Below are 23,545 nucleotides of genomic sequence, written 5' to 3'. Positions count from 1 at the left end.
AAGAAGCAGCCAGCTAGCCTGTGTGCGATTGAGAGCATGTGTGTGATTGAGAGAAACTGGTCAGAGAGCTGAAGTGTGTGTATATGTGAGAGATAATGAAAGTGACTGCTCAGGGAGATGACTGATGTGTATGTGAGAGTGTGAGACATTAGTCAGGGAGGTGACTGATGTGTGTGTGTGAGAGAGAGAAAAGGCATGGAAGTGAGAAATCTGGGTATGTGAGAAAGCATAGGCGTAAGAAGCCTGGTGTTGTGGTGTGTGTGTGTGTGAAAGAAAGCATGGGAGTGAGAAGCTTGATTATGTGAGAGAGAGCATGGTAGTGGGAAGCCTGTGTGTGTGTACATGCATGAACGAGATAGACTGGTTGGTAAGGTGACAGTGTGTGTGAGAGAAAGAGACTGGTGTGTAACAGAGAAAGTGATTATGGGAATGAGAAGCCTGTGCATGTGAAGAGAGTGAGCATGGGTGTGAGAAACCTGGGGGTGTGTGAGACACAGCATGGGAGGGAGAAGCCTGTATATCTGAAAGAGAACATGGAAGCCTGTGTGTGTGTGTGTGTGTGTGTATGCATGAGAGAGGTCAGGTGACTGGTGTGTGTGTGTGTGTGAGAGAAAAAGTGATTATGGGAATGAGAAGCCTGTGCATGTGGAGAGAACAAGCATGGGAGTGAGAGACTGGTGAGTGTGTGTGTGTGTGTGTGTGTGTGTGTGTGACAGAAAGTGATTATGAGAGTGAGAAGCCCATATATGTAAGTAGAACACGGGAGTGGGAAGCCTGTGTGTGTGTGTGTATGGCATGAGAGAAACTGTTCAGGAAGGTGACTAGTGTGTGTGTGTCAAAGACTGTTTAGGAGATGATTGGTGTGTGAGAGACAGAAACTGGTCATGGGGGCATGACTGGTATGGTGTGTGTGTGAGAAACATGGGCACTAAGGAAGAGGACCATGAGTATAGAGCTTAGCTTCTACTGCTGCTTCTGGTGTGTGCCACGGCCTGCATGGAAGGGGAGTAGGAGAGCTGCTGGAGAGGGTAAGTAAAGGTGGCTTTTTAAGTTTATTTTTCTTGATTGACTGCCATTTTAATTATTTAATATTATGCGATGTCTGCTTTTTTGAAATATTTTATTGGTATTTGGAGAATGTTTAATAGTTTTTATGAATTTTTAATTGTTGGATGTTATTCTGTTCATAGCTGTTTTGAAACATTTATTCTGCTTATTAGTATAGTTTTACAATTATTTCTGAGTGGGGATCTATAGCTGCTTGCTAGTTCTGTTTTCCTAATAAGAGGTGTATTGGTTTTTAGGGCCTGATTTAATATTTGTTTTGCCTTTTCATAGATATGGTTGCTCCTGTTTGAGTGTATTCCATAATACAGGTGTAACTGTGTGCGGATTAGTTTATGTGCATTACTACAGATCCTGGGAGTATGTTAGGTCGGTTCTGTGTCTGTTACCGAGATGAGATATTTTACTAGCATGTAAGCGTTTGTATCAGTCTTATTTGTTGTGTTTTCTCAAGAGGACATGCATTGGTGGTAAACTGCTGTCTTTTCATAAGCAGGGCTATTGAGCCTGGAAGTATGGGTTTGAGTTGCTGTTACTGAGATGACACCAGAACATCTTTTTTGTAGGGTGAGTTGTATGGGGAATGTCATAATTCTGCTTTACATCCTTTATTGTGGGTCAGGGGGGGGTTCCCGTGGATGCAAAATGTACTTTTACATCTAGCCCCGTGACGATCATGGGTCAGTGTGTCATGCATGTGAGAACCTTCTGTCAGGTGTGTCCCGACAGAAAAAAGTTGAGAACCACTGATCCAGGGTATGCAGTGCTCACTCATCTTGGTGAGCGTGCGGCCTTGGAAAAAAGGAAGACAGGACAATTGACTGATTGAGATGGAACTCCGAGAGCACCTTAGGGAGGAATGTCAGATGCATTTGTAGGACCACCTTATGACAAAATTTGGTACAAGGGTGGTACGACACCAGAGCTTGCAGCTCACTGACCCTGTGCGTTGAAGTAACTACTACTAAGTAGATGACTTTCCAAGATAGGTACTTCAGGTCACAAGAGCTCAAGGGCTCAAATGGAGCTTTCATGAGCTGGAACAGGACTATGGTGAGGTCCCAGGAGACTGCTGAAGTCCGAGTGGGAGGCTTAAGTTGCAACAAGCCCCTCATGAAGCGCCCTACAAGCGAATGAGTGGAAATGGAGGCACCATCTCTCCCCTGATGGTATGCTCCGATGGCATTAAGGTGAACCCTCACCGAAGTGGTTTGCAGACCAGACTCTGAGAGGTGCAATAGTTAGTCCAAAAGCTCTGGTCAGGAACAAGAGAAGGGATCTAGACCATGCCCCACCCACCAAGCTGAAAACCGCTTTCACTTGAGATTGTAAGATTTTCTTGTGGAGGGCTTTCTGGACTCCAAGAGGACTCGAGATATGCCTTCCGAAAGGCCCAGAGCATGTACCATCAACCTGGTCAACATCCAAGCCATGAGAGACAGGGCTTGGAGGTTGGGGTGGCAGAGCCTGCCCTGGTCCTGAGAGATCAGGTCCGGAGCAGTCCCCAACCGAATCGGAGGGTGCGAGGCCAGCTCCCATAGAAATGGGAACCAGACCTGGTGAGGCCAAAAAGATGCGACCAGGATCATGGTGCCTCAGTCCTGTTGGAGCTTTTGGTGTGTTTTTGAAATCAGTGGAAGGGGAGGATAAGCGTACAGTAGACTGGGGCGCCCCAGTGAAGTGAAAAGGCATCAGACACCAATCCTCTGCTTGCCTGGCCCAGGGAGCAGAATCGATTCACTTTGTTGTTTTCTGGGGAAGCAAACAGGTTCATGGCTGGGGTCCTCCACCAGCGAAAGATGTAGTTCACTACCTCGATTGAGGGACCACTTGTGAGGTCAGAAAGCCTAACTCAAGGAGTCTGCTAGGACGTTGTCCATCCCGGGGAGATACACCGCCCGGAGAAAAATGCTGCTCTCGAGGGTCCCCAACAAGATCTGGACTACTTTCTGACAGAGGATGTTCGACCCTGATTGTTCAGATACCATATCGCCATCTGACTGTCGGTCTGAACTAGGACCACCTTGTTGTGCAGGTGCTCCCTGAATGCCTTCAGGACGTACCAGATCTCCCATAATTCCAGGAAGTTTATCTGGGACTGTGTCTCCTGCAAGGACCAAAGACTGAGTGTGGAGGTCCACCACATGGGCTCCCCAACTCGTGTGAGATGCGTCGGTGGTGAAGACAATCTGGGGCTGTGGGCTCCAGAAGGGCATCCCCTGTTCCAGATTGGATGGGTTTGCCCAATACACGAGGGATTGCTGAAGGGGAGAGGTGATCAGGACACAAGCCCGAAGATCCTGGGTGGCTTGACACCACTGGGAGTGTAATGTCCACTGAGCCCTGTGCATGTGAAGCCGAGCAAATGGCATAATGTACACCACCGCCGCCATATGACCCAGAAGTCATATGAACTGGTATGCTGAGACATGGGAGCAACTGGAGACTACCCCAGCAAGAGTCTCCACCCTGTCTCAAAGCAGAAAGGCCTTCTTTTGAACGGTGTCCAGCCGGGGCCCCGATGAAGTCCAGTTGTAATGAGGGCTGGAGATGGGATTTTGGATAGTTGATAAGAAATCCCAGATTTTCCAAGACACGGATTGTGACTTGCAGGGAATGCAGCACCCCCTGCCTAGAGTCGCTCTTGATAACCCAATTGTAGAGGTAAGGGAAGACATGAACCCCTTGCCTCTGAAGATAGGCCCCCCACTACTGCCAGGCATTTGGTGAAAACATGTGGCGTGGATGCTAGGCCGAAGGGCAGCATGCAGTATTGGTAGTGTTCCCCCTCTACCAGGAACCAAAGATACCTCCGATCACCCAGAGAAATGGGGATATGGGCATATGCGTCTTTGAGATCAAGGGAGCAGAGCCAGTCTCCCACCTTGAGGAGGGGAATCAAAATGCCCAACGAGACCATTTTGAACTTCTCTCTGACCAGAAACTAGTTCAACGCCCTCAGATCCAGAATGGGGCGAAGGCCACCAGTTTGCTTGGGAATCAGGAAATACCTGAGTAGAACCTGTCCCCTTGCTGGTGTGGCGAGATTGATTAAACTGCTTGAGCCATTAAGAAAGTGGAGAGCTCTATTCGAAACACCTGTTGGTTCCCTACTTTTTTCAATTGTGGACGCAGAGGACAGTGGAGTGGAACTCACTGGAAATGCTATTTGTACCCTTGCTGTACGATGGACAGGACCCAGAGATCCAATGTAATTGAAATCCATCGGTCTGCGAATAACTGCAGGCGGCCCTCCACTGGGAGATCGACACCATGGGGCAGGGGAGACTGGCCACCAGTCAAAATCCCACAATGGGGTTTTGAGCAGGACCGGAGTCAGACGGGTTGTACGAGATTGTTGCGCCCTTGGTTTTGCTGGAGGCATCTGAGGCCTTGATCTAGAGGCTGGCGGGTAGTACTTGCGTGGTCGGTAAAAAGGCCGCCTCGGATACAGTCTAGGAGGATTTTTGCTGGGAGGCTGGGTGTCTGAAGTACTGGCTAACAACTGTTGAAGGGTTTCATGATAGTCCTTCACTTGTGCCACCACCTCTTTAATTTTGTTCCTGAACAGGTTTTCATTCGTACAAGGCAGATCTGCCAGACGGTCCTGGACCTTGGGGCGAATATCGGAGGTGTGCAAGCAAGCCATACAGTGAGACCCAATGCTTGCTGCGGCAATTCTCATAACCGTCTTCAACACGTCGTATGCAGAGTGGACCTCATGTTTATCACATTCCAGGCCTTGCTGCACAACCTTCTGAAATTCCTCCCCCAACTCTTGGGCTCGTTTCCAGAGGTTCCTTGGAGTTCTGACCCATATAGTGGCCCGGGGGGGGGGGGGGGGGGGGGCGGCTGAGGTATGAGTGCAAAGCATCTTTGCCTTCATTAGGACTGATTCCACCACCACTGATTGGTGAGGGAGCTGCCGACATTGAAAACCGGTGGTAGGCTGGACCTGATAGACTATGTCTGTCTTGCAATTCACAGGAGGAATGGAGATGGGGTGCTCCCAGAGTCGGGCTACAGCTCCTTAAAGATGTCATGGATTGGGACAGCCACCACACCTCCTTAGGAGCATCCAGAACCTGCAGGTCCTCCAACATCTTGTGTCGAGAATCCTGCTCCGTTAGAAATTGGAAAGGCGCTGACTTTGCCATGGCCTTAACGAACCCAGCAAAGGAAAGATCCCCCGGGGGGGGGGGAGGGGGGAGGGGGATTTCCACCTCTCCTCAGGTGGAGAGGGCTCCGAAGGTAAATCCTCCAATAACTCCGTAGAGGATAAAGATACCTCCCCTTCCCAGGGATCATAGGGGGCCTCCCCTTTGCTTTGAACATCCGTAGATGCAGGGTGTAGAGCACCCATCTGCACCTTAAGTGTCGAGCCAGGAGGCCGGGCGGGCCCCAGTGGAATCGAAGGTGGAATCGAAGGCACTGGGAGGATTTGGGGCTGCATGGACACTGATGGATCCACCGCCTTTGGAAGTGCCAGGGGCAATGATGGTACTGAAGGTATTGGTCCTGAGGGCCCCAGGAGATCGAAGATTGTCAGGGTATCGTGCTCAGGTGAGGCGCCGTTGATCCCGATGGCCCTTCCTCGTCCATTGAATCGCTCACCGGAATGGGAACCACTGGCGGCAGCAGCAGCGATGATCCCCTTGACTATGAAGGGGCTTGGGGCATTGGAGATAGCTGCAACAGCAATACATCGGCTCCAGGAGAGGCACAAGCACCGTTGGAGTCAGTTCTTACGGTGGTGGTGGTCCTGGTGGAACTGGAGGCTTGATGGCCTGCAGGGCCCGGCCGAGCACCAATCACATGTACCTCTTTAACTCCTCCTCAAAAGTCGCCAAGGAAAGAACGGCCTGAGGAAGCAGCAGCAGAATCAGAGCAATCCCCCATATAACGGGGTAACATGGAACCCTCCACCGGCACTGGTGGAGGCCTCCAATTGTCCTTGGAAGGACCGATGGGAATCACTTCCTCTGCATGAAACTGCTTCGGGGGAGGAACCAATGCGGTCGAAACCTTCCCGTGGTCCGACCTGGAGGAAGATGAGCAGTGTTGATGCTTCCTCGACTTCTCCTGGTGCTCTCCTCAGTCTTTACCCAGAACCAACGGTGATGGAAAAGAGCTTGACCTACATCAGGAAGACACTGAACGTGCTCGGTCCCCTGCTACCTCGGGATCGAAGAACGGCAGCGGAGGAGACACCGAGGGGGTTGATGCTGGGACTTCCTTCCCCGGTGAAGTAGAAGTCCCGGATGCTGACGACAGATCTGATTTCTTGGAACTGAACAACTTTTCTATCTTGTCTAACCGTGCACGACTACCCTTGGGGGGTCACCTGGGCACAAAGATCGCAACCATAGACATCATGCAATGCTCCCAGGCAAAGAACACAGACCTCGTGGGGATTTGTGATGGAATTAGTCCAGGGGCACTGGGGGCATTGGCGAAAACCGGATAATGCCATAACAAAAAGAATACGGCGTGCGGTCAATGGCTGGCAGCCATTGGGAGGCGACACAGTCTGTGATCGACCGCAGTATTCAAAAATCTTACCGAGCTGAGAAGAGAGGAAGCTGCGAAATGCAGAGGGACCCGACGCAATGCTGGAAGATGAAAAACTTGAAAGAAAGAAGTGCGAGCTCCAAGACCACAAGGCTTCAGCTCCGTGGAAAGAGAGAGACTGAAGAAGGACCCTGCGTGGATGAGTGGCTAGTAGCATGGTAGGCATGCTCAGTGTGTCTATCAAAGTTTCTAGAAACTTTGACAAAAGTTTCCATGCCGGGCTCCATCTGATGATGTCACCCATGTGTGAGGACTACCATCCTGCTTGTCCTTGGGGAAGAAGAGAATCTCAGAATGGAACTATACAAAAAAAGGAATAATGGTTCCAGCAGTCCGACATCTTGGTTTCACTATTTACAACTGCTGATCCACTTATTGCTTCTGTAAGAAAGATTTTGCCAGGGAAGCTACTTGTGATTAAATCTCACCTGTTCAGAAAAATAACTTCTGAAATTCTGGAAATACAGATAAAAATCTGAATAATGTGAATATTCAATATTTGTACTCAACATCTGGTTCTTTTGCAGGACTGACCAAGAGATCAGTAAGAAAGATAAGTCAGTTAATAGCACATTTTGATCCTGGACATTGTTTATTGAAGAGGTGATCAATTTTTCACATGCTCATGGCTCTTTTGTGATAAGAGATTTCTGTCTCATTACAAGAAAATCCCTTTTCTGAAGGTAATACGTCTGCAAGATATTCTCAGCAAACAAACCTGGCAAAGTTACTTCTCTGGGTGGCTTGGTTACTATCCTTTATGGGAGAAGAAAGTTGAAAAACAGTGTGGGAAGGAACAGATGTGTTTGTGGCCAGTGACTGATTTAGGATTTTGCCACCCCTAGGCACTATTGGTGTTGTCGCCTCTGCCAGATAGCAGTGTGTAGAATGCCTAAGGCTCAGCCCCACATTTCCAGCAGTAGCTCAGCAGTAGATTATGTGGCAAAAATTTGAAAATTCTAAAGCAAACATTTTCATCTTTTATGTTACATTCTAAAATACAGCCATTCTTCAATCATGGTTGTGTCTGTATAATTTATTTTCTTTTAACTGGGTGAGGAAAATGGTTCTCAAGAAACAGTACAGGGAGGAAATTTTAGGTATGGGGAGAGGAGAGGATCAATGATAGGGAGAGGAAGGGAGGAAGACCTGAAATGGGATGACAAGAAGGTGCGAGGACTGGGAATGAGAGGTAGAGGGGACTGGGGTTGGTTAGGATGGGAGATGCAGATGATCAAGGAAGAGGAGAGTTAATTCAAGGGTTTAGCGTGGGGAGGAAAGTTACAGGTTTTGGGGAGAAAGGAGAGGCAGATGTTCTAGGATCTGGGGGATAAATTCCAAGATCAAGTGACAGAGAATCTAAACTGCAGTTAGGGTGAGGGGGAGGAGGCAGGTATCCTACTATGTTCCTGGCCTGCTATCCCTTGTGTCTCCGCTCTAACCTCACACCAATCTGGCATAGCCCCTTCCCCCCAGCACCAGCTTCTTTTCTCTCATATACACAAACCGTACATCCAACATGCCTCCAGCTGATCCCAATAACTTTCCTCACCCCCAATAATCCCCTCCTAACTTCTCCAAAATAAACCCCCTTTTCTAAGTCTCATCTTCTCCCCTCCTGTACCCTGCATGCTGCCTGGGGTTGGAGGGACTGGATTAGGAAGGGCTATTCTCTGCAGAGTGAGAGTCAGCACAGCTGGAAGGAAGCAAACTTTCAGCCAGCCTGCTGCCCCCAAACTTTTGCCACCCTATGCACAGGCCTAGTTTGTCTATTGAAAAATTCAGACCAGTTTGTGGCAAGTTAAGATACTGATTAAATTAAAATATGGACATACAGGGAAGACTTAAATCTGAAACATGCTGTGAATAGGAGTTAAATGGCTGAAGATCTCATTACTGGAGAAATGGACTACTATTCACTTTGGATGGGGTAAGGGGTGAAATGGCAAAGCTAAAATACATTGTGAATGAAAGAAGAAGTTCAAAGGTTAAAGGGTCTTCAACTCAGCTACAGAAATTGACTGTCATTCAGTGGGATGGGGCAGTGAACAGCAGCAGGTGGTACAACTGAAAGGTACAAAGTTCCATGTTGAGTAAGCCAGTGAATGAAAACGTTACCCAGATAACTTCAACCATAAATTCAGCGGAACTTACCAAAATTCGTGATCCACTGAATATTCCTGGATAAAGTTATCCAGATAAATTTAGGACAGGTATTTGTTGACCTGATTTATCTGGCTACCTCTGTCTGGGCATGGTGATCCTCAGCACTACCCAGACAAAGCGAAATTGTGCCCCAAGAATATGTCCAGATTTCCTGCTTTGTACCTGGGTAAATTTTGTAGACAATGAATTTCCCAGACTAAATTTAGCCAGGAAATGGGGGAACATATTCACATTTTGGGTTTTGTTTGGCTGACTCGAAAATACCTACCTGAATGTAATCTGCTTTGAAGTGCCAAAAGGCAGAATATAAATCAAAATAAAATAAAAACTAGCTGAACAAAACCTCTAAATGTCAACCTCATTGTGATTAAGTGTCAAGAGACTTGAAAGCAGGTTCAATCTTCCCTCATTAATAACGGACAGTCACTCATCCTAGATGTCTCTTTCTTAAATATAATACTAGGCAGCAAAAGGTGACAACTGGGAAAGGCAATATGGTGCAGACACTAGATATTACAGCAGGTGCTTCCTTTTTAATCTTACTAATGGACTCTTTTAGCTTTGTTTGCTTGCACTGGCCTTCACTTTAATTCCAAAGCCTGAAAAAAACAGCTGCTTATCTTGCACTAAGGCATCAAATTTCCTAACCACTGTCTCTAGTTGTCTATTTTACCTGCATCATTATCAGCCCTGGTTGTCACCTGCAGGGCAGGAGGCGGCTTCACCCCTGCACCAATGCACTCCAGCAGGGAGAAGAGAGTGTACCAGTCACCATTGGAGTGGATGTTGGCAGCATTGGTCTTCAGCAGCTCATGCAAACCAAAAGCAACCTGGCGGCTCACCCTGGACAACACGCTGGGCTTCATCATTAACAAGATTCGCAGAGATAAAAGAACCTGTGCAGAAAAATCATAGCAATAAACACCTGTGCACAATAAAGGGAAAATGCTCCATTTCAAATTCCTAATGTGATTTCCTTTCTATCACTTGCAAAATGCTACCCATTTTTTCAAGGGATATTGGAAGATGAGACATACAGCCAGTCAATCTGAACTTTCTAACAATTTAACACCAATTACTACTGCCTAGAGCAGGGGTTGTTAACCTTAAGCACCAGCTTGCCAGAACACATTCAAATCAGCATATCATTGCAACTAGTTTCCAATGCTGGAACCATAAACTTTTTCAAAATTTGCAGGCCAGATCTTGTGCAGATCTTGTAAATGAGATCAGCACAGATGACCTGCAGGTTTTTAAAATGTTTGAAGCCAGAGGGGTGTGCCAGGTAGCTATGGGGAGACAGGCTTTTTTTTTTTTTTTTTTTTTGGAGGAGTACGACTCCTCCAAAGACAGATTCACCGAGGAACACTCCCCTCCCTCTGCTGGAGACAGATTTCATTGTTCCCTTCTTCCTCCATCCCCAGCAATAATTTCATTGGGGAATGGGAGTTTAATCTTCACAGTTTCCCACAGTTTCATTTCCTCAGTGGGGTCACATGGCAGGAGGTTAACCCTCCCCATATTACACAGTTTCTTAAACTGAACCAAAAGGCCAAGAAAAGACCATCCTTAGCTCATTTGATCTTGGCCAAAAAGAGGCACAGAAGTGTGTAATAAGCATATTTATTCAAGCATTAAGCTGCAGTCCTTAACCAGCTGAAAAATGTTTCCATTAAATGGAAGGTGCTATCTTATGGCTCTTCTCCCTAGTTAGAGTAAGGTACTTTTTAGAATCCCGGTTATAAACTATTGATGTATTTTTGTGTATTATATTTTTTTACTGTATTATTTATATGTCTTTTGATTGTTGTATTAGCTTCATGTAAACTGCTTTGGGTTGAACTTGTTTCAAAGAAGGTGGTATAAAAGTATAACATAACATTATACATTTTCAAATACATACAGGTTAAAGAATGATATACCATTAAAAAATGACAGTATGTTTTAGGGTTTTTTGTTGTTTTTTTTTAAATCAGCTTCTTTTTTTTCTTTTTATTCTCTGCTAAGACCAGCAGAGGTAATGCAATCTCTGTCTCCAGCAGGCAGAAATAAGCAAAAGGAGATGAATAGAAAATAGAGAGCACAATTTTATAACATCCTAAATAGGTCTGAAGTCAGTATGTTCTTTCTATACACGGACTTCAGCCCTAATTTTCAAAGCAGACTTACGCATGTAAGTGAACTTTGAAAATTAGCAGGACTTTGCATACTTTTGCATGACTTAGGCGTGCTAGAGAGCAGGTGTAAAATGTCCAGTCCAAGATTTATGCACATTGTAGAGGGGTATACAATTTAAAATCCAGGAACAACTTAAAAGACCAGGACCGGGTATCTAGCTTGGTCCACCTTAAAACCCAGCCAACATGGGAACTAAACCCACTGGGTGTTCCCCTGGAAAGGGGAATAAACACTAGCCTAGGATAGGAGGAGAAAGCAGCAGACAGTTCTCAAGACTGTATATGTCTGATCATTTTACTTTTGAGACAGAACTGTTGAGATGAGCAGGCTGTTATTTTCTTTTTGCAAATAATAAAAGTATTTCCTTTTGTGGGAAAGGCTGGAGTCCAAAGTGTTTTCCTGTCCTCTTGCACACTCCACACTATCACATATGATGGTAGCAGTGGGATTTGCTAGTCAGTCCAGTATATATAGACCAGGGACTCATGCTACCAATTTTTGGCTTCTGGGCCTAGCTACAACAGCAGTAGCCCTAAGAGTTTAATTCATCGGGCTAAAGGACTTAGCCCTGTCGAGGTAGAGAAGTAATTAGTGAATCAGAACCAGACAAGCTAGGATTTTTTCTTTTGGGGAGGGGGAGTTTTTTTTCTCGCTTTCTGTTGTTGTGCAAGTGCTGTAGACCTTGGAGAGCAAGGTGTTTACTATACCCAAACGCTTACTGATCCAGCATGGTGCGCTTACTGTAGGCCCTCATAGAGAGGCTGTAGCAGCTGCAGACAGTCATACATGGCCAGTGGACCCAGCAACAAGTGCTACAATAGCATTTGGACCAGCAACAAACTTCAACACAAACAGCACAAGTTGTGCAAGCTATTACAGCCTGGCCTACCTGTCTGATTCCCATGATACTTAAGATGGTTCCAGGAGACAATGCTGACTGTTGCTTAGTGAACTTTGAATGAACTGCCAGGCTAGCAGGATGGCCAGAGTCCACTTAGACCATCTACCTGGGTAATTTGCTGACAAGCAGCAGTCAAGTTGCCTTCCAGGTCACAAATCCAGATGGAAAGGCCACCTATGCAAAAGTTAAGGCCACCATCCTTGAACGAGCAGGGTGCACCCCAAAAGTAAACTGGCAGCAATTCTGGCGAGGTGTTCTCTCCAGCCTGGAGAAAGCCCATGCAGCCTCTTTTTATCAGACATAGCCCTCATCAACCAACTACCGCTACAGCTCTACGACATATTCCCAATACCCAGACAAAAAAAAAAAAAAAAGAAGAGGTGGCGGCATTCTTCTAGCTGCAAAAAAAGCTAAAATTAACTCCTCAAACACTGAAAACGGCTTCCAAACTAGAAATTGGCCTCTTCGAATCTAACCAACTTCAAATCTGCCTAATCTACTCCCCCCCCCCCCCCCGGCTCCTTGAATCAGACCCCTCTCCTCTCATCGAGCTCATTGCCAAACAAGTCAACGCAGACTCCCCAGCTATTATCTTAGGGGACTTCTACATTCATGTAGACAAAACTCCAATGTCCTCCAACTGCGAAGCCCTTCTATCCTCCCTCAAGGCAATGGGATTTAATCAAATCATCAACAATCCCACTCACAAAGCTGGCCATACCCTGGATCTCATTTTCATAAACTCAACTGTCACACTCATATCCCCCCCCCCTCCTGCACCCCTATCCCTTGTCAGACCATTAGATGATCACTACTGACTTCTCGATAAAGAAAGATCAAACCCCCCCCCTTCCTCAAAACATACATCCACTTCAGAAAACCCTGCTCCATGGATGACCTCAGTTCCCAACTCTCTAAGGACCTTCAAAACCTTGATCTCTCTAACGCAGACTCTGCTATGACGTCTTGACTCAGCATCACTAACTCAGTGGCGAACAAATTATGTCCCATGACCACCAAAGAAATCAACCCGGCTCTTAAAAACAAAAAACCATGGTTCTCACCAGAGCTGAAGAAACTAAAACAAGAGCTAAGAAAAAAAGGAACTGAGATGACGCAAGGACCCTTCAACCGCTTCGCTGTCAGTCTACAAAGCCACCATGCACTTGTACAGGAACATCATACTCCGCACTAAAAGAGATTTCTACACCAGCAAAATCCACAACTTCCTCTTCGATGCAAAGGCCCTGTTCTCATACGTCTCAGCTCTTACAAAACCCTCCCTTCCCTCCATCCCAGATGACAAAGCTCAATCTAAGTCTAACGAACTGGCAACTTTCTTCGAAAGAAAAATCTCCAATCTTCTAGCTCCGCTCATTCTCTCAAATACCCAACCTCCCCCTCCCTACACCCCCCCCTCCAATGGCCTAAACACAAACTTCGATACCTTCAAACTCACATCATCCCTAGAAATTGAATCTGTCCTCAAGAAAATGAAACCCTCCTCGCACCCCTCAGACCACATCCCTACTAAACATTTACTCACCATCCCAAGCACTATCTCCAAACCGCTAGCAGAAATCATAAACTGCTCCCTAACACAAGGCTCAGTACCTGACCCTCTGAAACTCGCCTCTCTTAAACCACTTCTTAAGAAACCCAACCTGGACCCAGTAGATCCAGCGAACTTCCGCCCCATAGCTAACCTTCCTTTTATCGCCAAACTAATGGAGAAACTGGTCAACTCACAACTCTCGGACTATCTAGAGGATAATCAGAGGATTCTCTACCCGGCTCAGTACGGATTCCAGAAATCCTTAAAAACAGAATCCCTCCTTATCTCTCTCACAGACAATATCCTCATGGGCTTAGACAAAGATCAATCATACCTACTGGCACTACTGGATATTTCAGCTGCGTTTGGCACGGTAAATCATTCCACTCTCATAAACCGCCTTGCTGACATTGGCATCGCGGGTACAGTCCTCAACTGGTTCAAGTCCTTCCTGAGCAATAGAAACTACAAGGTCAAAATAAGCAACAAAGAATCCCATCCCTTTAGTTCTTCACATGGAGTACCCCAAGGATCATCCCTCTCTCCCACCCTCTTTAACATATATCTGCTACCCCCTCTGCCAGTTCCTCGCAAATCTGAAACACACTTCATTTATGCAGACGATGTTCAGATATTGATCCCCATAACAGAATCCATCCCAAAAACCCTCAAATTCTGGAACAGCTGCTTACACTCCATCAACCTACTCCTCTCTAGCCTCAACCTAGTCCTAAACACCAACAAAACTGAACTCCTCCTCATTTCCCCCAACGACCATAGCTCCCACCTCAACAACCTCACTACAGCCTCAGCCGCTACAACCCAAGTGGGAGATCTTGGCACGATACTAGACAACTGACTGAACTTTAAGAAATTCATTAACAATACCACAAAGGAATGCTTCTATAAATTACAGGTCCTGAAAAGGCTAAGACCACTCCTGCACTTTCACGATTTCCACACAGTTCTACAAGCCACCTTATTCTCAAAAACAGACTACTGCAACTCACTACTCCTTGGCCTCCCTGCAATTTCAACCAAACCTTTGCAGATGCTCCAGAACGTAGCCGCAAGGATACTAACCAATTCCAGTCGAAGAGAACATATTACGCCTATTCTCAAGAATCTACACTGGCTTCCCATCAACTACAGAATCCTTTAAAAGTCCCTGACCATCATCCACAAGACCATCCACAATCAGTCCTCACTCCAGCTAAAAATCCCGCTCCACCTACACTCCTCCATGAGACCTACCAGAGAGGCCTATAAAGGTACCCTCCAAGTCCCCTCCACCAAGTCCACGCTCCACCCCTCCATAATGAAACGCACCTTCTCCACTGCTGGACCTTATCATTGGAACACTCTACCCACAGAATTACATCAGGAACAATGCCCGCTTACATTTAGGAAGAACTTAAAGACTTGGCTTTTCAAACAAGCCTTTCCTTAATCCGAGGCGGCATTAAAACCGACCTTCGATTCTGTCTTCGGTTCAGTAACATGCTGTTATCAGGCTTGTATATGCCGCTATTACGATTTAATATCCGCTGTAATTAAGCCCCAAGCACCTCCACTACACCTATGCATATCCTCTCCCCCCCCCCCTTCTTAGTTTTTCTACCCTCCCCCTCTTCCGCTCAGAGCTACTAACCTGACAGCCCCGCTCCTTCCTAAGAAAACTAAGCTAAGTTAATTTCGGAGCTAATTTCTAATTACCTTTTCTCTAGGTTTACTTAAGTTATTTTTGATTTCTCCACCAGTTATTTGTAACATCTTAATTATCTTGATTACTCATCTGGTTATTTGTAACTTTCCCAGGTTACGTTTGATGTAAACCGGTGTGATAAGACTTTTTTCTTGAAAGTTGGTATATTAAAAGTATGTAAATAAATAAATAAATAAATAAATAAATAAATATCCCATCATCCAGGTCTCACCGAAGACTCTGGCTGGACAGGCCTGACTAGAAGTAGGAGTACTCCCATGGCTCCTGTATCTCGTCATGTTCGGACATGATATTCCAGACTTTGGGATTCCCTGGGTCCAGCTTACAACTGAACCAGTCAGCTCAGCCAATAATGAGTAGTCATTCCCTTAGGTCTTCTCACTAGAGGACCTAGACTTATATGTAAGGCAGTTTAAGACACTTAAACCCCAAATAAAATGCTGCTGGGAACAGCTCAGCTATTCTAAACATCTAGAAGTTGCCATATATAAGGTCCCCAGGATAGAGAAGGATCCTGAAGCACTCCAGGAACCATTAGTTGTTCCCGCATAATGGAACAGAAAGGATAACTCTGGCAACTTTAGATGTGCCCAAAGTGAAGTTGAGTAACTTGAGTTTTCCTGGTAACATATACAGATGGGAGGCCAGTCTCTGGGTCAGAGGCCTGTAACCCAGGTCCACCTTTCTTCATAATATGGAGGGACTTAGTTTATTGAGAAGTCAAAGGGAATCTAGAAGGGGAAACCTACAAGTAACTTCTGTTGTCCTGGCTCTCCTGCCAACAAGTGATGCAAATAGTCCACAATTACATCTTAGGGGCCACACAGAGGAAGAGAAAACTTGGGAGAAAATCCTGGCCTTGGTTCAATTAGCCTGGCTTGTATAGGCAAGTCCAGGGCTATTGTCAATCCTGCTCTAAATACCAGCTAACCAAACTTGCTGGGGTTCAAACAGCTCTCCTGATTTCAATGCCCATCATAGAGACCTCCTCTGAAAGAACTGCTATGGACCTAGTGGTATTTTTGGAGAGGTACGCCCATGGAAATAAATATATCCTAGTCATCCTGGACTATGCCACTTGGTATCCAAAGGCCATATTGTTGAAGTGATAGGGAGTTATTTTTAGACTGCGTGAAGAATTTTGTTACGCGGCAGGTGGGAATATTAATAAATAAATCAATAAATAAAATGTGAATCAATATTAACTGCATAAGAACTTAACATGATATTCTTTCTAAACCATGCTTGTTTCACATACTCTTTCTCTTAAGTCTGTTAGTAAGTGACCAGTTGAAATAGGAACAGGAAACAACTGCTAACTGCTGAGAAGGGCTAGTGTCTGAACTGCTGGAGACTCATACAGTAGCAGGATGTCTTCAGCTGGCAGAAGCCACAATTAAGGCATAAATCTGCTGAAGTTGTGAGTACAAAATAAGAGCAACTGAATTTGTAAAATAAGACCAACTGTATTTGTAACATCTGGATTAGAGCCAGAAAAGGATAGTATAAAGTTAATTGTAATGAAACTGCATCCTTAGATCATATGAAGGGAGAGCACTGCTAACTGTCCCGACTATGTTCTCCAGGCCTGCATCTCCCGGTTTCTTCACAGATAAGTTGGCTCGCAAAATAGGAGATTTGTGAGGGAGATATCATCTTTATAAAGCTTTATTATCTCTTTATAAATCTGTATCTTTTATTATTGTTACACTGTCTGCTTTTTACTGCTTTATGCAATATTGCTGTGATGCTGTTTGCCTTTTCTGATATTCATTGTGATACATTTGACCTTTGCTGATTCTTATTAAAATTTTACAATATTCAGTAAACCAAATATTTGCTTTTAGCAGTTTATGTTGTATGTTCTATGATGTAATATACCCACCTACTTAGCCCATTGTTTACACATACCCTTATGAAATATGAAGCCCTAGATGGTAGCAACTGCCTTGATGGATGTTTACTCAGCTTCGAAATGCCCAAGGAGATGCTAACTGACCAAATAAATCTGTTTGTGTCCAGAGTAATGCAACAAGTTTACATCTCACTGGGGTGGAAACCTTACAGACCTTGGTCTATCACTCACAAACCGACAGTCTCATCGAACACTTTAACCACCCTCAAAGTATTCTTTGCCTTTCATATTGTTAGTGATCAGGGAGGTTACCCAAAGTTTGACCAGCTTCTCCCCGTTTGAACTACTGTATGGGAGAAGACCTTGAGGAATCCTATACATGGCCTGGGAAATTTGGGAAGAGGAGCCAAGCTCAGGGCAAAACTTGGTCAAGTATGTGATACAGATGCAGGAATGGTTACAGGTGGCCGGTGAAGCTGGCCTGTGTTTAGAGAAGGCCCAAGCTACCCAAGTTTAGGATTATAAACAATCTACTGTCCAGAGTCTTCCAAGCAGGAGACAATATCTTGATCTTGTTACCATCCTCTGAGAGCAAATTACTAGCCTTCTAGCAAGGCTCTAGTCTAGGAGCAGTGCTGTTCCAAGAAAAAGAAGGCCTTCATTACTAAAAAGCTACTGCACAGGAAGAAACACTACTCTACCACTGAAAAGAAGGCCTTTGTTGTAAGGTGTGTTTTGAGGGCCTTCAGGTATTATTTGGTGGGTCACAAATTCACATTTGTAATGGAACATCAACCCCTCAACCGGGGGGTGATGCATTGGTTTTTGGCCTTATAACTCTTCACCTTCAGGGTACATACAACACTGGGCAGAGAAGGACAATAGAAATGCAGACTTCTGTTTCTGGTACTCTAACCAGGAAGGTTGAACTTAGGGGAAGGCTATGTAAAATGGGTATACACTCTAAAACCCTGGAAGAGAACAGCTTAAAAGGCTAGGACTAGACATCTAACCTGGTCTACTTTAAAACTCAGAGTGGGAACTCACCCTACAGGATGTTTCTCAAGTGAAGGGAATAAATACCCAGGCCCAGAGAAGAACTTGGAGAACCAGGACAGGAGAAAAAAGCAGCAGACAGTACATGACTGTATATGTGTTAAAAATTACTTTTGAGACAGAACTGCTGAGATAAGCAGGTTATTTTCTGTTTGTAAATAAAAGCAATTTCCTTTTGTGGGAAAGGCTGGAGTCTAGCTTGTTTTCCTGTCCTTCTGTACCCACTTCACAAGAGAAGTAGCAGAGAGAGGCTGGAAACAGGCCAGTTAGCCTCACCTCGGTGATGGGAAAAATTAATGGAGAGGCTGCTGAAGGAAAGGTTAGTGAACTACCTATAATCTGGTGGGTTGCTGGACCCAAGGCAGCATGTAGTCACCAGAGAAAGAGTGTGTCAGATAAATCAGATTGATTTTTTGATTGGGTGACTAGAGAATTGGATTAAGAAACACCACATGATGTGATTTATTTGGGTTTCAGCAAAGGTTTTGATATGGTCCCACACAGGAGGCTCATGAATAAAATTGAGAAGCTTGTGACTCAGCATCAAGGTGGTAGGGTGGGCTACAAATTTGTTGATAAGAGACAGCATGTAATGGTAAATGGAATATACTCTGAAGAGAGAAAAGTGTTAAGTGGAGTGTCATAGGGATTGGTGTTGGGACCAGTTCTGTTCAATATCTTTGTGAGCAGCATTGCGGAAGGGATAGAAGGTAAAGTTTGTCTATTTGCGGATGATACTAAGATCTGCAACAGAGTGGATATGCCTGATGGAGTAGAGAGTATGAAAAGTTATTTAAGAAAGCTTGAAGAGTGGTCAAAGACTTGACAGCTGGGATTCAATGCCAAGAAGTGCAGAGTCAAGCATCTGGGGTGCAGTAATCAAAAAATGCTGTATGTGATGGGGAAATGAAAGGCTAATGTGCACAGACTGGGAGAGAGACCTTGGGGGTAACAGTGTCTGGCAATCTGAAGGCAGAATCTTTATTGGGGGATGAAGATGAAGGTTCTTCATAAATCTGGACATTAAAGGTTGTTGAGATATAAGCAGAACTTCAAAATGCTTGCAATATGAAGCTTTAACACTCAAATTAACTTTGAGAGAATTGGATTTTAAACCAGCATTAGAAAAGGAGACAAGATATTGAAAGAACACAGAAATTTTAATCACAATTGGATCTCCATCTTGTTCTAGACACCAAATGGAAAAAATATCTTCCATTTATATTTGTAGGATTTCCTTGTAGAATGCTTTCTTGCTGCCAAAATAACCTCAGCAACACCTGGAGGCAAATGCAGACCATTAAGCAGGTGGTTCTCAACATCCAAGAGATAAAAATCAGAGAGGAGGTGCAATGGAGAAGGATAGTGTTGTATTGCGTGACCAATTTTGGAGATTCTCTTAGGTAAATGGGTTGCCAAATAGAAAGGCAATGAAGTCAGGTAAACCATATGTAGTGGGGCCAAAAAAAAAAAAGGTTATTAAAATCAGACCTTTTTCCCTTTTTAGCTTGAGGAGCATCCTGGCTATTAATGTAACTGGAGGAAAAGCATAAAGTAGACCTTGATTCCATTCCCTGGAAAATATGTCGGATGAGAGACTAGAGTTGCTGATTGCTGACCTTCTTCAACAGTAGTTAGGAACTGCTGTTGAATGGTGATGTGAATAGATCTATTTTCAGGATTCCTTAGAGTTGAAAAATCTTTAGAGCTAGAACGTCATCCAATGATTATTCATGAGATTGTAGATGACAGCTCAATGAGTCTGCTGATTCTGTTCACCTGGAAGATGAACAGTGGAGAGGAACATGTAATAAATTGGTTGTGCATCTGAGTCTGTACTACTGTCCCCATCATCCATGATATGAAAAGAAATAAGAACATAAGAAATTGCCATGCTGGGTCAGATCAAGTGTCCATCAAGTCCAGATTCCTGTTTCCAACAGAGGCCAAAACCAGGCCACAAGGACCTGGCAAGTACCCAAACACCAAGAAGATCCCATGCTACTGATGCCAGTAATAGAGGCTATTCTCCAAGTCAACTTTATTAATAGCAGTTAATGGACTTCTTCAAAAACTTATCCAAACCTTTTTTGAACCCAGCTACACTAACTGTACTAACCACATCCTCTAGCAACAAATTCCAGAGCTTAATTGTGTGTTGAATGAAAAATAATTTTCTCCGATTAGTCTTAAATGTGCTATTTGCTAACTTCATGGAGTGCCCTCTAGTCCTTCTATTATCTGAAAGTGTAAATAACCGATTCACATCTACTCGTTCAAGACCTCTCATGATTTTAAAGATCTCTATCATATCTCCCCCTCAGCTGTCTCTTCTCCAAGCTGAACAGCCCTAACCTCTTCAGCCTTTCCTCATAGGGGAGTTGCTCCTTCCCCTTTATCATTTTGGTTGCCCTTCTCTGTATCTTCTCCATCGCAACTATATCTTTTTTGAGATGCGGCGACCAGAATTGTACACAGTATTCAAGGTGCGGTCTCACCATGGAGTGATACAGAGGCATTATGAATACTTTGAAGAGTGCTCCGAATTCTAATAAGTTTATGTGGAGACTTTGTTCTTGAATGCTCCAAGTTCTATGAGAAGAAATGTGGAAATATGCCCTCCAGCCTTAAGTGGAAGCATTGGTCGTCATTGGTCACGCTCCTCAGATTCTTGTATCTGAGGAGAGTGAATGGGCTGACTATGAAAGCAGTGTAGAGGTAGAGTCCACCAATCCAGAAATTGGATGAAGGCTTTTGGTACATGGATTTTGTGAGAATGCACCTGTAAATGTTGATTCCACTGGAATTTTAAAGCCACTGAGCCTGACCCATGTGAAAAGGAGCCAGTGGGGTGACATGAACAGTTGCTGCCATATGACCCACCATTCTTATGAAGCAATGTGCAGAAGACCTTTTCTGATTGGGAAGACAGTGAATTATATGAACTAGGGTTTCCATTCTTTGATGAGGCAGGAATGCTTTTTCCCTGCTATGGTGTCAAGAGATGCCAACTGCTGTGAAGGGATAAGATTGAACTTTTGAAAACTGATGATGAATCCCACTGATGCACAATTTGACTCATGATGTAGGTAGAAGTTTCTGCCTGTTTGAAAATATTGCTTAACAGGAGCCAATTATTCAAGTAAGGAAAAACTAGAATATTATTCTTCCTTACAGGTGCAACCACAGCTGCAAGACATTTTGTGAATACCCTTGGAGCTGCTGCCAGTCCAAACCACAGACGTGCACAATACTGATAGTGATCGTTTCCTACTCTGCGAGTGTTACACCCAGACTTTTTTTGGAGCCCTAATGCAATTGTACCATTGCTATTTTGGGATGCAGATTATCGCAATGTACTTCATCTCCATATTCTTGCAACTATGGATCCTCTATGCTTATCTCATGCATTTTATTAAAAATATTGCTACTTTTTTTTGTTTATACCACATCCTCTGGAACAATATTTCCAGATACCTACTGCCCTTTCTATGAAAACATATTTCCTGATGTTGTTCCTTAGTCTTCCCCCTCAGAGTTTCACATAAAGACCCCCAGCTCTACAACTTCCCTTCCATTTGAAAAAGGTTTGCCATTTGTTCACCATTAATACGTTTCAGGTATTTAAATGTCTCTTTAATATCCCTTCTGTCTCTTCTCTCTTCTAGGATATACATATTTAGGTCCTTCAGTTGTATATCATATGGCTTTTGGCACAGTCCCCAAACAATTTTGGTGGCCTCTGTCCTTTCTGAGATATAGCCTCCAGAACTGAACACAGTATTCCAGGTGAGGACTCACCAATGACCTGTACTGCCACTTTGTCTTAAAATATAGTCTGTACCCATCAACTATTCTGTGTATCATATGGAGAATGTGAAGATTTAAGTACCAAAATATGTAATCAGAGACCAAATAAATATGGCAGAAGACACAGAAATAGTCCCAGTTATATTGAGTTCCACTGGCCTTATTAAGAAGAATTTTCAAGCACACCTTGATATGTTGCTTATACAGATTACGCTCTATGAACTCCAGGAGGAGGCAATCTTTAGCACAATGCGAATATTGAGAAAGGCATTAGCAGTAATAAATACACACACACAAAAGTCTCCACACTAGCATGTGTGGCCAACCATAGATTGATTAGTTGATAAAGACGTGGAAGTATTTGGGAAATCTGTAGCTATTCATTTTCCACAGATGGCAGAGAAGACAATTTCCATTAACAGCATGGCAAAGATTATGAAGACTTTATCAAGAAAATACAAGAATGGTTGTAGCTATATATATATATATATATATAGCTACATATATACATATATAAAATTGTTATAAAGGGACATCACTCCATACAGGAATTATATCAAAATAGTCTATGGTTTGAATTAAAGAGTTCTTTGTGGTATCAAACTTTAACTGCTTGCTCTGTGCTCTCCAACCTCACCCCTTCCCTCTCTTGTTTCCCTCAGGAGAGGAGTGGTGAGGGGAAAGCAGGAAAGGATGGAATGAATCAGGGAGCATAGTGGCTTAGCTCTGATCAGCCCCAGCCTCACCCCTCTCCTGTTCCCTGCAATTTGCCTGGGAGGGGAGGGGGTGGGATAGTCAGCAGAGAGATTAATTGCAAGGGTTAACACCAAAAACTATTCAATCAGCCCTGTAGGCACTATTTCCTTCAGTTGATTGAACAAACAGGGGTGAGCTTCAAGTTTGTTGACTGTGTGACAGACTTTCAGGTCGATACAGTAAGGTCGAGGTAGAAACAGTGAGGTAGTGTCAGGCGCACCCTTCCTCCCCGCACGCACAGTTCTCTTCACTAACTCCCCGATTCTCTCTTCTAATCGCATGCAAATGCATGCCGCGGCTTTAAAGCGGTAGGGAAGGGTTATGCCCGCGTAACCCATTTTACTGTATAGGCGCTTAATACAGCGCCTATACAGTAACCTGGGTGCGCTGGTACCTGTCATTTCAAATGACATTTGAAATGACAGGCACCAGGAAGTGTAAAAATCAAAATTTGTCGGAGGGCCGCGTGGGTCCAGGCGGCCGGCGGGATCCGGGGGGCCGGTGGTCGCGTGTTAAATCTAGGCCGCGGGCGGGTGGGCGCTTGTTCCGGGCGGCGGGGGGACGCGCGTTAGTTTCAGATGGCCGCGTGGGTCCAGGCGGCCGGCGGCGGCGGGAGTCGGGTGGTCGCGTGTTAAATCTAGGCCGCGGGCGGGTGGGCGCCTGTTCCAGGCGGCGGCGGCGGCAGCGGGGGGGACACACGTTAGTTCGAGACGACCGGCGGGCGGTCGTGTGTTACATCTAGGCCGGGTCCGCACAGGCGCCTGTGCGACCCCTGCGATTCGGCGCTCAAGGCATGACATCACGGCATGTGACTGCCTTGAGCGCCGAATCGCAGGGGTCGCACAGGCGCGCATTCATTCATCCAGGCGGAGGAGCCGGTGGCGAAAGCAGCCGGCTCCTCCGCCT

The 23,545-nt window shown here is 44.9% G+C and overlaps 1 protein-coding gene across 5 annotated transcripts in view; it reads right to left on the bottom strand.

Annotated features, from left to right (window-relative positions):
* The window catches only part of GBF1 (golgi brefeldin A resistant guanine nucleotide exchange factor 1), a 739,811-nt gene that overhangs the window by 99,795 nt on the left and 616,471 nt on the right, over window positions 1-23,545 (bottom strand). For all 5 annotated transcript variants that reach the window (XM_029609015.1, XM_029609018.1, XM_029609019.1 and 2 more), the window contains one exon: window positions 9,476-9,698. In XM_029609015.1, coding sequence (XP_029464875.1) covers window positions 9,476-9,698 — 223 coding nt within the window. The remainder of the gene's footprint in view (window positions 1-9,475; window positions 9,699-23,545) is intronic.

The sequence above is a fragment of the Rhinatrema bivittatum genome, chromosome 7 (assembly GCF_901001135.1).
Source record: "Rhinatrema bivittatum chromosome 7, aRhiBiv1.1, whole genome shotgun sequence".
In the NCBI taxonomy this organism is placed as follows: Eukaryota; Metazoa; Chordata; class Amphibia; order Gymnophiona; family Rhinatrematidae; genus Rhinatrema; species Rhinatrema bivittatum.
Note: the sequence above shows the minus strand (reverse complement) of the source record. Positions and strands in the feature narration are given on the sequence as shown.